This window comes from Mycteria americana, chromosome 14, assembly GCF_035582795.1.
Source record: "Mycteria americana isolate JAX WOST 10 ecotype Jacksonville Zoo and Gardens chromosome 14, USCA_MyAme_1.0, whole genome shotgun sequence".
NCBI classification, from domain to species: domain Eukaryota; kingdom Metazoa; phylum Chordata; class Aves; order Ciconiiformes; family Ciconiidae; genus Mycteria; species Mycteria americana.
The window spans coordinates 1,919,218-1,934,378 of NC_134378.1; the positions used below are offsets into that span (position 1 = coordinate 1,919,218).

Consider the following 15,161-nt stretch of genomic DNA (forward strand, 5'->3'; position numbering starts at 1 on the left):
GGGGCTCGGCACCGGCCTTCCGGTGACCAGTGCCAGCTCCGGGCTCCTCAGCACTGCAGCGACAGGCGGCTCCGTGCCCGCCGGCCTCGGCCGCGGGCCGGGCCGGGCCGGGGGAGCGGGCGGGGGCGGCCTCGGGGCGCCCGGCCCGGGCGGGGGGGGTGGGGGGGTGGGGTGGGGTGCTCCGCGGCCCGGGCGTTGCCATGGCGACGCTCCCCGCGCGCCGGCAGGCAGCTCCCCGAAATCCTGCGGCGGGATTAAACACTGCCACTGCGGCGTGGAGGAACACACGGGTTGCCAGGGCGACGGCGCTCATTAAGTGCATGCATCTCCAACCTGCCCAATTACCGCCGCCTCCCCCGCGCACACTCGCGCACACTCACGCGCTCTCTCACACTCACGCTCACTCGCTCCGTGTCTCACACTCACGCACACTCACTCTCTCACTCTCGCTCACGCACGGCCCGGCCCAGCGCCCCTCCCGCCGCCCGCTGCGGCCCTGCTCGCAGCCCCGCCAGCCCCGGGCCGGGCCGGGCCGGGCCGGGCCGTGCGGGCGCCGCGGCAGCGGCCCAGCCGTAACGCGGCTCTGCGCAGCGCACGCCGGGCCGGGCAGCCCCGCTGCGGCTCGGAGCAGCGCCCTGGCCGGGCCCCGGCCGCCGGGCCCCGCCGTGGAGGTAAGGAGCGCGGCCGGGCACTGCCCATCCCGGGGGCCGCCTCCCCGCCCGGGCTCGCCGCCTTTGATTTCCGCCACAGGCGAGGCCCGGGCCGGGGCCTGCCGGGGCCGGGCCCTGCTCCGCGCCGCCCCCTGCAGCCGGGGCGGCCCCGGGCCCGGCGGGGGAGGGCCGCTCCGCCATTGCCGCCCTTTATCGGAAGCCGCCCCGGGCGGGCGGGGCGGCCCAGGCCCAGCGGCGCCGCGTCCCGGCCAGGGGGGCGGCGGGGGGACGGTGCCGGCTGGGCCGCGGCGGGGGGCGGGGGCGACGACCTGGCGGCGGCGGGGCCGGCAGCGGCGTGGAGCGGGCCGGGGGCTGCCCGCCCTGCGCCCCGCGGGGCCGGCTGGGGGCCGTTTTAGGACTGTAACATTTAGGTGCAGCCAAGTATTTTTTCTCAAGGCGGGCCACTACGCCCAACGGTGGGGGATATCTTCCCAAAAATTGAAAAAAAGGACGTGGAGATGCTTATCTCCTTTGGCCAAGTTCTGTACTGGTGTGGCTGCAGGTCCCACTGGGCTGACTGGTCCCAGCTGGGTGTATGTGGTGTAAGGTGCTGCCCAGGCGTGACCCAGCGGTGTCCAGCAGAGGCAGGGAATGGCACTGTTCTTCCCTGGCTTTCCCAAGGGATCCTGTCTGGGACACGCAGAGGTTGGAAGCCCCTTCCAGGGTGGGTGCTTGACCATGTTCCTTCTGGCGTTTCTCAAACACTGCATGAGCACGTGCTGTCCTGGAGCCTGAAGATGACACGGCCGCAGTCCTTGAAAGGGTCCTGCAGCATGGAGGGCATTAGTCCAGCCCAGCAGGACACAGAACAAACAGCCCAGGCTACGGAAAGGATGCTCCACATGGTCTAGGACAGGTTCTGGATTTATTTCTTTACTAGTTATAGAAGAAGATAAAAGACTGGATGTTTTGAAATATTTTGGGATCATGTATGAATCCTCTTTGGATGTTTCCACCTGCTTATAAGTGTAGCTTGTACTTGTGGAAAAATATCCTGTGTTATGCCCTAACTCTGTGCAGGGCTGGATGCTGCAGCAGGGCTGGCGCTATCAGTAGGCAGTGGCTTACAGCAGCAGAGTGGAAGGTGGGATGCGGGTGTCCCCTTTGTGCCTCTCTCAGCAGTGGCTGGGGGTCAGCACCCAGGCTTCAGGCTGCCTTCTGGCCTCAGCATTGAGCTTGGATGGCGTCACCTTGAGCCCCTTGGGGTGGCACATGAGATCACTGGTAACCGCTCGTTCTCCCCACTTGTGGGTCTGAGCAGATCCACAGGCCCAAGAGCTAGTCCTGGTGGCAGTGACACTCCTGGGGACAGCAGGTGACACCCAGCCCAAGTGTCTCTGCTTTGTTAGCTGTGTCTGAACCTAAAGCTGAAGGCAGCTTGCTGCTCTCTTGCCCTTCTCCCTCTGATCTCTATCTTCACAGAATCTATTCGCTATTTTGAAATGTGCAACGCGAACTGCACAGAAGGACATTTCATCCTGTTTTGAGATGTTGATAAATACCACGGTCCATTCCAAACCTCACCCCATGCTGCAGCAGAACCATGGAGGACTTTGTGGCCCCTGGTTTACTCCAGAGGAGACATTGCCTCCTGGGTTTAAAGCAACAGTCAGATCTGGAAGGGAAGAGGCGTGTGTTTGCCTTTCTCCGCTGGGCCACCTGCCTGTGCAAAGGGTGTTACTGAGTGTGCTCCTATGTATATATGGAGCAAATACTTTCTGCAGTGCAGTTAGTCTCTTAAATGCCTGCCCTGGGCAATACCAGAAGACAGGGGAAGATCCAAGGGAGCAGCTCCCAGCCCACCGTGTCTCTGCAGTGCTCTGGTGTACCACTTGCAGTTTTAGCATGATCCCAGCTGGTGCTTTTTCTTAAAGGCTCAATTTTGCCACTGGAGGTAATTAATAATCCATACCTCAGCTGTTGTTCAGGATGGGGAAATTCTCTGCTATGGCTGAGGAAATTCCTGAAAAAATAATTCACAGAATCACAGGCTGGTTGAGGTTGGAGGCACCTCTGGAGGTCACCTTGTTCAGCCCCCTGCTCCATCAGGGCCACCCAGAGCCAGCTGCCCAGGGCCGTGTCCAGGCGGCTTTTGGGTGTCTCCAAGGATGGACACTCCACCACCTCCCTGGGCAACTGTGCCAGTGCTCCATCACCCTGACAGTGGAAAAGTGTTTCCTGATGTTCAGAGGGACCCCCCCCGTGCTCCAGTTTGTGCCCATGGCCGCTGGTCCTGTCCCTGGGCACCACTGAGAAGAGCCTGGCTCCGTCCTCTCCGCACACTCCCTCCAGGTATTTACACACACGGATGAGATCCGCCTGAGCCTGCTCTGCTCCAGGCTGAACAGTTCCAGCTCTCAGCCTCTCCTCATAGCAGAGATGCTCCAGGCCCTTCATCTCCTTCACGGCCCTTTGCCGGACTCTCTCCAGTCTGTCCCTGTCTCTCTTGTACTGGGGAGCCCAGCACTGGACCCAGCACTGCAGGGGTGGCCTCAGCAGTGCTGAGCAGAGGGGAAGGATCACCTCCCTCCACCTGCTGGGACACTTTCCTAGGATACTGTTGGCCATCTTTGCCGCAAGGGCACGTTGCTGGCTCCTGTTCAATGTGGTGTGCACCAGGACTCCCAGGGCCTTTTCTGTCAAGCTTTAGCTTTCCAGCTGGGTGGTCCCCAGCATATACCAGTGCAGATTCAGGAATATTTAAAAATATGAGAAGCCACAAAGCCAATAAACATGTTGAGATACCGTTATTTTGAGCCAATTTTGTGATGAAAAGAAATACATATTTCAACCAGACTGTGCTTTATAAAGCGCTGACAGGGCTGTGCAGCATTTCTGTGCTGGGAGCTGCTTTTCTCTGTGCTCCTCTGTTGCCTGTTGCACGCAGTGTATCCCTCCTCTTTCCAAGCAGTGGATCATTCCCTGGCCTTGCTGTGGTTTTGCGAGAGGGCGGGTGTGAGACTGTGGCAGAGTTGGAGGCTCACATGTATAGCAACTGTAGGAATGCTCGCTTTCCAAGCCCCTGTGTCACTGGTCCGGAGCGCTGGTGTGCCAACACCCAACGTTTCTTGTTTGATGAGGTAGAAGCTTTGTAAGCAACAGAACCAGCGAAGCCTGGTTGCCATAAAATGTGTGTTTTGTGGCCAGTTTCCTCTGCACGTGTGAATATTTGTGCACAGATCAGCTGTCCCCAGCCGCTCTCTGGTGCTCAGGAAGTTCAGCCTGTACTCCGCTGATGCCCTCCCCTGCGAGGTGAGGGGCAATGCAGAGACCCCATTCTCTGTGCAGATGCTTGGTTTCCCAAACTTGAAGGTTTTACTCTGGTAGAGACCACCGTTACAGAGACATCTAGTCTTGCTGTCAAAACTGGTTGAAATAGGCTGGCAGGGTCTGACTGCAGACAGATGGCCATATGCGCGTACGTACTCATACATGGAGAGCGTGATTGCAAGAACTGCTTTACTGGAGCAAAGCAGACCAAGAAAGAGAGCGCTTCTGGATGAAGGTTGTCTTGAAAAATTCCACCTTCCAGCCAGCCTGTTGTGGTGGTCTCTGGAGGGACCACAGGTCAGCCTGTGTGTGTAGCCAGGGTTTCCTAGGGTGGCTTTTCTCCTTTCTGGCTTCTCCAGAATGGGAGCTCAAGGTCCTTAGCTGTCCCTCAGCAGAAGGCAGAAGAGAGGAGTGGGTGTGCAGAGTTTTAGGTCCCTGTGAACCTAAAGGAAAGACTGAATGGCCGGCTTGTTGGGGAGTGGGGCTGACCTACACCCTCTGTAAGACATGTGGAGTTACACTCAATACCAGGAAAAATGGAGAACTTGGGGGCTCACTGATAAGTCCAAAGTAGCTTTCACCTCTACAATTGCTTGCTATTTTAAAATCTGGATGGTGGGATTTTTGAAAGCTGCTAAGTGTTGGCCTAATTCTGGTCCTGTTGGGGCAGGCAGAGTTTTATCAGAAGTCACTGGGGCACATGTAGGCCAAAAGCTTTTTAAGATCCCAACTTAATAAAAAATGTAGAAAATAAATAAACTGTTGTTCATCGTCCAGAGCAGTCACCAGAAAGGGAACATGTTAGTTTGTTTTGCTGATTGCTGTGCTAATTTGCAGGAATTATGGTTTCCATCCTGGGAGGTTTTGAAGACTAGACTGGATAAAGCCCTGACCAACCTGATCTGATCCCATAGCTGACCCTGCTGTGAGCAGGAGGTTGGACTAGAGACCTCCTGAGGTTCCTTTCAGCCTGAATTATCCTGCGATCCTTAATGGGTTGTACCAGGGCTTGCAGGAGACCCCTTGAAGTGATCTCTGGGGTGGTGGTACCTGCCTGGGCTCTGGCTCCATGCGCTGAAGCAACCAGACTTGTCTCAGCTGCGGGCATCCTCTCCCTGACATCAGTCAGAGGTCCTGCTCTCAGGGAGCGGGGTTGTCCAAAGGTATGTGTACCAGTGCCTTTGTCCTGCTGTGACACCGATGCTAGGGCAGGTCATAGCTGTGGCTGTGCTCCTTTACAGAGATGCTTGTTCTCTTCTCCCTTTTTCCTCATACGCTGCCCCTGACCTGAGATATTTCACAGCAGGTTGGGCTTCCATGGGTTTTTCTGCCAGGGTTTTGGAAACTGTGAGCTGCAAACAATGTCTCCAGTCCTGATTCTCACTCCTCCGGGTTGGGGATGGAGTTCTGCAACCCAGGTATCATGTCATGCTCACACCCGTCCCACCAGCATGGCTCCAGAGCATTGCGGGGCAGTGATCCAGAGCAGTGGTCTGGGGCTTGGGGCTGGTTGTGCAGGGGTTATCTCAGAAATCCTGAGTTAAAAGTTTAACAGTGTGTGCTATGGTTGATGTGAGCAGTGTTGGTTGTCCAACACCATGGAAGCCCTTGGCAAGAGGTGGGAGAGCCCTGGGAGTCACTGGGTTTCAGCTGTGGCAACGATGTGCTTACAAGTTCACACCAACAATGTTCTTGCTGCTCATGTGTGCCCTTGGAATAGCTTTGGGCCTGTCTCCCCCCATGGATCTTAAAAGGAGAGAAATGTGGCTTGAGACATCTGTAAGCATAAGGTTTTGTGGTGTCCAGGACATCAAAGTCTTTGCTCCCCCATGGGATGGAGCAGGACACGTGCGGGGGGAGCTGTTTGCAGAATTTGTGCTCCACATGTGCTCGAAGGGCAGGAGTTGGGGCAAGGTGTTAGGGAAAGGTTTCCGCCAACAAGAAAGAGGTTGCTCTGGCCAGGGATGCCGGGGGAAGCACGGGCACCACTGCTGAGGGGCAGATAAGAGGAACAGGAGTGACAGTTTGTTGTAGGGCAAGGCCATGGGCTGGATGGGCTCCTCTGCCTCCCTCAAGCTCCTCGGAGGGCTCCTGACCCTCTGAGCTGGGCGGCCCAGCTGTGGTGCAGTGGGGGGATGTGCCCTTTGCTGCAGTGAGGCCTTTCCCAGGAGGTTGTTGGAGGAGAGATTGTCTGGAGGTTAAGTCCTAAATCTCAGTTATTTAGTTCTTCCAGTTTAAGGAATGGCACTGCAATCTATAATCCAAATTCATTCTATTCACCCTGAACTCATAAGGCACACGAGAACCAGTCTTGACAGCATCGGCAGGCAGCCCCACAAGGATTTGGAGAGTGTTTGACACGTGATAATTACTGCTGGTTATTTCCTGTGCAATTATTTGCTATTGTGTTCACATCATAGACTGCTGTACAGAGATGAGTTTGAGCATCACCCAGCTTGGGCACTGGATCTAGTTATTTCTCTTCCTTTCTAGGCATTTCCAGTCCCAAGTTCTGTTTAAATAAAAAAAAAAAAAGCCAACAGCTCACACAAAACGAGGAGTTGTCCTTGAAACATTTGACCCAAGTGATGAATCAAGGATAAGTATCAGATTTAAGTGCCTAAGATATCAGATTTAAGTGCCTAAGAAAGCAGATAGGTTCCTACTGGGTATTAGGAAGCACCAAGACAGGTTGGCTGCCAAATTCGTTTTGGCTTTCAGTTGGAGTCCGGTGTCCAGCTGAGTTACTCAGTTCCTTCAGTTCTCCTGACACTTAACTGTGCTTTTCTGACGTTGCACCTGGAGGGCCTTAAAGGTCTGTACCATCTGTCAGTTGAACATCAGTTATTTCTGATCACAAACCTGACAGCACTGTAAGAGAGAGGAAGAAGTAGATCTTCCCCTAATGTGAGCACACCGTCCCACTCTTTACCCTCTGGTTGTAACGCCTTTAACTTAATGTCTCAGGTTTTAAAATTCCAGACTTTGCCCTTTGTAGCCAAATTCTTATTTAACCGTGCTTCACTGAAATGATCATCCTGTTTTCCACATGGCTGTCTTCTCTTTCAAATTCAGGTTGCATCAAAAGCAACCAAGACATGAGCATGGTCCCCTACTTAGCCCCATAGCAGCCCTGCCTCTATCCCGGCAGCAAGTGCTTTGAAGAGGGTGTAGGAAACAGGGCAGTTCCAAAATCCTTCCCCAGCCCAGTGTCCTCAGACTCCAGCAGTCTCTGGGACACTCGGACCATCATTTTCAATAGTCACGGAGAGATCTGGCTTCCCTGAGCGCATCCGATGGTACTGCTGGCTTTCTGCTTAGCTCTGTGGGTCCATTGCGTTTTCACCAGGGCAGGAGCAGCGCCGAGAGCCCTCCCTCGCTGAGCCGCACTGGGCACTGGGAGGCAACGCTGTTCTTCCCTCCGGCTTGCAGGCAGGCCCTGGTCTGGGGACATCCTGGTGTAGGCACCATCCTGGCTGCTGGGGCACAGCAGGGGCCAGCTGCTGCCCCAGGGACGGGGAACCGAGGAAGGCAGCTGGCAGGGCAACTGTGGCCAGGTCCAGCTAGGAGCTCGGGTCAGCAGGTGAGGTCCAAGATGAAGCCAGGATGCCAGCCAGCAGGTCAGGTCCCGCTGCTGCCAGACAGCAGCTGGAGACCAGCACTGCTGCAGAGCGGCACAGACAGGCTGAGGGTGGGCTGACATGGAGCCCCTGGGCCCATGGGTGGGGGTCTGAGGGGAGGCTGGTCAGGGCCAGTAAGGCCCAGTAGTGCCCTCAGGGCCCTGACACCTTGCCTACTCCTTGAAATTCATGGCTAAATGGGTTGAACATCACCAGTCCTGTGAGAAACTCAGCTGCATGCAGTGGACTTCATGTTCTGCCTCTCCCTCCCCCGCCCCCAGCTAACTCCTGTCACTTGTGAAATTCTCTTCTACAGCCACTTAGAAGATCAAGGGTGACTGCCCAACGGGAGAGCTGGAAGGGGAACTTCAGGGGCCTCGTAGTCTCCAGGGTAGGATTTGCCAACCCTCAGTCACAGTCTGCATCAGAGCGGTGTAGGCCCCAGTGGGAGCCAGGAGCAGCCATAGCCTGTGGTGGACCTGCTGTGTTCATACCATCTTATGGTGGTGCCAGGTAAGAAAAAGGCCTCGGCGTTTGCAGGCTGGGATCTCGCAACGGGGCCTTTACTAGGTCATGTTGGTAGCAGCTGTGACCTTCATGCTGTTCTCTGTTGGGTTCAATGCGCCTTTAATACGTCTTACAGGGGTTTCTGCTGGGAGATGGTGGAAAGGGAGGGACCATCCTCCGCAGTCTCCTTCTCACTCCTTTGTCGTGTTTGTACTTGTACGCAACTTAATTTCTTTCTTGCTGTTTTCCAGTGTCTTGCTCTGTGCCCAGGCAAGGTGATGGACAGCAGAGCAGAGATGGAGGTTGTGAGAAGCACGAAGGGGAACGCCGCTGGGGAGGTCAGCGTCCATGTGGTCACCACCGAGAGCACTGTGCAGAGCACCCACCTGCCAACAACTGCCTTCATCATACCAGGTATGCGGAAATGTCCTCTCTAACTGGTGCCTCTCCAGCCATCTCCCCCCACATTGATACCTCACACTCCTTCTATATCTGTGCTCCTCCCAAACCTTGGGAGGCAGAGGATGCTGCTGTTGCCATCTTAGAGGTTCTCTGTGGCTATCCCACATCACTTGGACGATTTGTGGCTGATCAAAACCTCTTGAGTTTTAAACCAGAGCTGTGATGTCTGGGGCCCTGTGCCAGTGCAGCACAGTGGGCTGGGTGCCTGCTCTGCAGGGCATGTGGGCTCCTGGGTTGCCGCATTATCATAGAATCACAGAATATCTCCAGTTGGAAGGGACCCATAAGGATCATCGAGTCCAACTCCCTGCTCCTCGCAGCACTACCTAAAACTAAACCATATGACTAAGAGCGTCGTCCAGACACTCCTTGAACTCTGACAGGCTTGGTGCCGTGACCACTTCCCTGGGGAGCCTGTTCCAGTGACCGACCACCCTCTCAGTGAAGAACCTTTTCCTAATGTCCAATCTGAACTTCCCCTGACGCAGCTTCACTCCATTCCCTCGTGTCCTATCGCTGGTCACCAGAGAGAGGAGATCAGCACCTCCCCCTCCGCTGCCCCCCTTGAGGAAGTTGTAGACTGCGATGAGGGCACCCCTCAGCCTTCTCTTCTCCAAGCTGAACAAGCCAAGTGACCTCAGCCGCTCCTCGTAAGTCTTGCCCTCGAGACCTTTCACCATCTTGGTCGCCCTCCTCTGGACACACTCTAAGAGTTTGATGTCCTTCCTATGTTGAGGTCCCCAAAACTGCACACAGTCAGTCCTCGAGGTGGGGCCGCACCAGTGCAGTGCGGAGTGGGACGATCACCCCCCTCGACCGGCTCGCTATGCTGTGCTCGATGCACCCCAGGACACGGCTGGCCCTTTTGGCTGCCAGAGCGCCCTGTTGACTCATATTCAACTTGCCATCAACCCAAACCCCCAGATCTCTTTCCGCGGGGCTGCTCTCCAGCCTCTCGTCCTCCAGTTTGTACATATAACCAGGATTACCCCGTCCCAGGTGCAGAATCCAGCACTTGCTCTTGTTAAATTTCATACGGTTGGTGATAGCCCGGCTCTCTAGTCTATCCAGATCTCTCTGTAAGGCCTCTCTAACCTTGAGGGAATCCACAGCTCCTCCCAATTTAGTGTCATCGGCAAACTGCCTTAATGTACATTTGACTCCCACATCCAGATCATTTATAAAAACATTAAAGAGCAGTGGTCCTAAAATTGAGCCCTGCAGAACCCCGTGGGTGACTGGCCGCCAGCCTGATGTGACCCCATTTACTGTAAGTCTTTGAGCTCAACCCATCGGCCAGTTGTTCACCCATCGTACTATGGACTTGTCTAGCTGTGTGCTGGACATTTTGTCCAGAAGGATACTGTGAGAGACAATATCAAAAGCTTTGCTAAAATCCAAAAAACCCACATGTACTGGCTTACCTTGGTCAACTCGATGGGTGACCTTTTCACAAAAGGAAATTAAGTTAGTTAAGCAGGATTTTCCCCTTGTGAACCTGTGTTGGCTATGACCAATGACTGCCTTGTCTCTCAAGTGTTTTTCAGTAACTCCCAGAGTAACCTTCTCCATAATTTCACCAGGCACTGAAGTGAGACTGACAGGCCTGTAATTACCAGGGTCGTCCTTCTTACCCTTCTTGAAAACTGGGACAACAATTTTCAGCCCAGCTGACCAGTGTCTTTCAGGAGGTGTGCGAGCGAAGCATGGATGCGTGTTAGGTGAGATCAGGGGTGTTCTTTAGAAGCAAATTTCCCAATTTTTCCTGCTCCCAGTGCCTCGGTTCCCACTGTGGAGAGGCCCTGGGCTGCACAGTGTGTTCCTTTGTAACGAAACTAAACTGGAAGATGCAGTCCAGGAGCTCGCCAGCACACTCCTGCCACATCAGGGCATCCTGGTCATGGCAACACGCTGAAGTTAGGCTGAAGTAGGAACCCTTGAATGTGGGTAGTGTTGGTGCCACCCCCCAGCACAAGTCATTGCTGGCTGCAGGTCTTGTTGGGTCACGCTGCCTGCTTGTGGGTGCTTTAGCCCACAGCACTGAGCCCTCAGCTGGGAGACTGTGATCTCTCTGTCATTTTGTGCCACCTTTGAGCCTTGTTTGCATCAGTTAAGTGTTCTGTGTATGCCTCTGGTTGTTTGTTTCCTTTCTTCCCTTCTCAAGCAAATGCCACTACCATCAACCTTCCCACGAGCACCTTAGAAATTCAGCGATTCCCCCGGGAACCACAGAGAAGCACAGGGGCTGAGAGGCCAGAGAGGGGAGCAGGGAGTGAGCCCATCACAGCTACTGTCATTCCCCAGATCAGCGGCGTGCAGACCTGCAGCACAGTCCGTGTGCTGGAGTGGAAAGATGGGGTGGCTACTTTGCCTGGGAGTAACCTGCGGGTAAGTGTAGCCCTGGGCCACTGTGTTTGCCCCCCCGCCACTCCCCGCAGCTGCTTGCCCTTGTAAGCGGCAGTCCCCCAGCCTGTGCCAGGCAGGGACCACCAGGATGTGACGTGGCCCCTGGCACTGGGGCCTCCAGCTGGAGGATCCCTCAGCTGTTCCCGCTCTGTGAGGCTCTTCTTGTGCCCCATCCCTGTGCCCTTCCCATCTTGTGAGATTAGCAGAGAGAGAACACACATGGTGCCTGGGGGGCTGCAGCAGGTCTGACCCGCACGGGGAGGCAGAGGGATGCTACGTGCTGTGCAGGGCATCTTTACTTTCCAAGCTGTGCCACGGAGTTTTCTCTCACCAAACTCCCGCACTCACCCTGGAAACAGCGGCCTTGCGCTCATCAGGCAGCGGGTGCCTTTAGGTGTACCCCTCGGTACACGAAATAGCTTGCACAAAATGCACCAATTTCTCCGCTGCTACTCAGCTTCAGGGCACCACATCCTCCAGCCATCACCCTGCCCTTGTGCTGCCAGTTGGTGCTGGTCTCACCCAAGTGCAGGCAGTGTGCTTGCCCTGGCAGGCTCAGCGGCCAGCACCGACTGCAGGGAGGGGCAGCAGGACGGGTGACTTTGGTGCTGTGCTCACCTCTGTCATCGGAAGAGCTGTCCTCTTGTTGGACGCACTAATGACCAAACCATGTCACTCTCATTCTGAGAGCTCACATGCGCCCACTAACTATCAAGTTACATTTCTATCCTCCTTGTTAACTATTCTTCCTTGGTTTTTGGTTCAATTACATAGTTCCGAATAAATGAGTACGGGACGCTGAAGGTGGTGAGTGCTGATAAGATGCCTCCAGTGGAAGCTATAAAGGAGGGTCACACAGAGAAAGATGGGGACTCAGAGGTGGCACCCACCAGCAAGGACAATCCTACTGTGGCTCAGGGTAAGGGCACCATCATCCAGCAGGCACTGTCTGGCGTAGGCCGAGTGAGGCAAATGTCTCCTGCTTCCTGCTCTCCTTCCTTTGCTGCACCTTGTGCCTCACTGCTCCTCTTCTCTCTGTCTCAGATGTGCCGGAGCAGACCAAGCTGCCAACAGCAGAAAGCATGTGTCACTGTGATACCTGTGGCCGGAGACATATGTCAGACAGAGCCCGGGAAGGCAGGGGCTTCTGCAGTGAGCACTGTCACCAGCAGTTCAAAGAAAGGTAAAGGAAGGGGAGTCTGCTCCATGCAGAGCCATATCCATCCATCTGTCTGCCCTCCCTCCCCTGGTCCACATGCTCCAGCAGGGGATGCAAGCACATCTGTCTCCGGCAGGTTCTGGGGATCCCACTTGTTTCCCTCTTTCCTGTAGGCAGAGCGGCCTGGCTGCAGAGTGGGGGATGAAGACTTGTCCCAGGGGACAGCAGGAAGCACAGGAGCCAGATTTTCTCCTGCCCAGTCTGTGGCCTCATAAACACCCTGCTGGAGCAGGGCTGCTGCAGTGGGTGCTTCCAGGCTGAGCAGCAGTGGGAGGCGTGGGTCACAAGGGCATTTCCAGCCCCTCTGCTTACTAACGTGTGACTCCTGGGACTTGTTTTCCAGCATCTCTGTATGACTCTGATGCAGCTTAGAGCTCTGCTTCAAAACTGGATCGCTTTTGATCCATCCCTGGGTTCAGGTTTCTGACACCCAAGTGTGTGAGGGTGATTCTGGTCTGTACCCTGGTTCTAACCTCTTGCCAACTTGTATGCTAAGAGGAGTGCATACATTAGTCAGGAGGGATGGGAGCATGTGTGAGTAAGAAACGGGGTGACGGTGATTCTCCAGCAGCCGCTCCCTTACTGACGCCCCAGCATTGCCATGTACAGTGCCAAAGTGGTTTACTCTCCCCTCCTCTGTGCAGGTCCGTCATTGTGGAAAACTCTGCCAGCAGCACCAATGCCACCGAAATCCTCAAGCCGGTGAAGAAACGAAAGAGGAAGGACTACCAGAGCCCTTCGGAGGAAGAATATGAATCTGAGCAAATGGTAGGAAGAGGGCAGGGAGGGCATGTGTGCGCACGTGCTGATGTCAAGGGTGGGCCATGCACGCTGTGGGTGTGCACAGTTCTCATCGGTGCTATGTCAGCTATATGTCGAAGGGGTAACCTGTTGGCTGTTAATGCCAAAAAGACTTGAATGTGTGGAGCATCAGGGCTTCTAGACACTTGGCTGGCTGTTTGGCATGCCGAGCGCCTCGCATTGGGCAGTGCTCGACATGTCCTGGTTGGGCTGTAGGTATCAGGCACTCTCAACTGCTCCCTTGAGGCTGGGCCACCAAAGTAAGTGTTGAAGTAAGAGAGTATCTGCGTGATGCGTATCCTGAGGAAGGGAGAGTGACTTTGACAAGGCAAGGAAGCTCTGCTTGCCAGCTGTGACCATAGCAGATCCATTCCGGGTGTGACTGCTGCCACTTAGCACCAAAATCCCCCTCGGGCTCCCATCATCAGATCCTCTTGGTTGCCCGTTTCTGGGCCAAGCATCAGTCAAATCATGGACATTGCAGAGGGGCAGTATGGCCCTTGGCACTGGGGCGAGGGTACAACACACAGCATAAACCTCTGTGCAGACCTCCAACATGATGGGTTTCTGTTTTGTCTGCTGTCATGTCTAGGAGGAGAAGCAGGAGGAGAGGAAGAACTCTGCGGGAGACTCTGCCATCAGCAATCCGGAGGCTGATGTGTGGAATGGGAGTCAGCACGGTATGGAGGGCCGGGTGGGTGGTGGGGTGAGCGCTCCCACCATGGCTGTGGGGTTCCACTGCGGTGCTGCGGGGCTGGGCCAGCATTTTGGTGCTCCAGCAGAGTCAAACACCCAGTGCAACGCACTGGTACATGTTCCTGAAGGCCTGTAAGCTCCTCTGCTTGCTTGATCCTGCTCTCTCTGTCTCTTTCCATTTCTCTCCTTTCCTCTCTTTCTCTCCATGGGAAGGGTGCACCCTTACAGATACGGCTGTGTCTTCTTCAGGCATTGAGCCGTACTGTACAGTGCTTTCTGGTCCCTCCCCTTGGGAGCTGAATTTATTACTTGCTTGTGGATACCGTGTTTGCTCCAAGAGGTGCTATCCTGAGCAATAATGTGACTGCGCCACGTCTGGCTTTGCCCCCCCCTTGGATGGTCTTACGGGGAACTTCCCTCACGTAATTGGGAGCTCACGAGTTTGGGTCTGGTGCCGCTGAAGCCAGGTGATTTGGGGTTGTCTTATCTCGTGGGGATCTATTCCTGGACTGTATCAGAGGAGATCTCAAACACAGAGCTGTCGACACAGAGGGAAAGGAGACGAGCTGAGGGATGCAGTGTTTTGTTTGTTTTTTTCCCTGCAGTGCGATGGGGGCAAGGGGGAAGGAGAACTTGGGAAAATACTGAAAATAAACATTTATGGGAAATCTTTTGTCTTTGAATAGTGACAGGTCATACTCAAAGTAATTTTAAAATGAAACTGTTCCAGCTTCATACTCCTCTCCATAGCCAAATGAAGGGACAGTAGCAGGGGCCAGATGTCGTTAACCCCTGATGTTACACTGAGTTAACCACTATTGAAAAAGGAACTCATACTCGCTTGCCAGGTCCTTTTCTCTACAATCTGAGCCCTGAGCATGCAACCTTCCCTGCTGCATACAAGTAAGCAGTCCTGAGCCTTGTTATTTCAGCATTTTATTTTCTCTTATTCTAGAAGTACATCAGCAAACAAAATACACACCTGGATGCTTCAGTGCAGCAGAGTTGATGTATGCTCTATCTCCAGATGTATTTGTCATTCTCCAGAAGTGCAGAGCTTGTACTTACGGATTCCCCAAACATGCCTGCCACTTTTTTCTATGTCCTAAAGTATAATAAAGGTGTTCGTCACTGTTAAGTATTAGCAAAGCATCTAGGTTAGTAACCTTGCTCACTGGAGTTCAGTTTTAATTTCTTCTGCAAGTTCCTATTTTTTCCATCTCCAATTCCCCTAAGCCCAAGGGAGGAAGGAGTTGGTCTGTTTTTCCCCGGCATTTCTGGCCTGCCCGGCCCAAGGCTGTCTGCCATGGCTGACCTGTGCTGTGAATTACTCAGTGCTGGAATAGGCACAGCACTCCTGGAGTCCCTTCAGGCACTACGAAGCAGGGAGAGAAAGTGGCTGGAGAGCAAGAGACTTGCGCTGTGTCCCGTGTGCCTCGGGCAAGGCCTTCGTGGCCTTCCCAAAGGGGT

General features: G+C 54.6%; 1 protein-coding gene across 1 annotated transcript in view; it reads left to right on the forward strand.

Annotated features, from left to right (window-relative positions):
* The first annotated feature begins 510 nt into the window (after positions 1 to 510).
* The window catches only part of L3MBTL1 (L3MBTL histone methyl-lysine binding protein 1), a 28,855-nt gene continuing 14,204 nt past the window's right edge, over positions 511 to 15,161 (forward strand). Inside the window, exons 1-8 of the mRNA XM_075517527.1 lie at positions 511 to 671; positions 7,917 to 8,113; positions 8,359 to 8,521; positions 10,734 to 10,957; positions 11,750 to 11,894; positions 12,020 to 12,158; positions 12,839 to 12,962; positions 13,588 to 13,675. Of these exons, the coding sequence (XP_075373642.1) occupies positions 8,386 to 8,521; positions 10,734 to 10,957; positions 11,750 to 11,894; positions 12,020 to 12,158; positions 12,839 to 12,962; positions 13,588 to 13,675 (856 nt within the window). The 5' untranslated portion in view covers positions 511 to 671; positions 7,917 to 8,113; positions 8,359 to 8,385. The remainder of the gene's footprint in view (positions 672 to 7,916; positions 8,114 to 8,358; positions 8,522 to 10,733; positions 10,958 to 11,749; positions 11,895 to 12,019; positions 12,159 to 12,838; positions 12,963 to 13,587; positions 13,676 to 15,161) is intronic.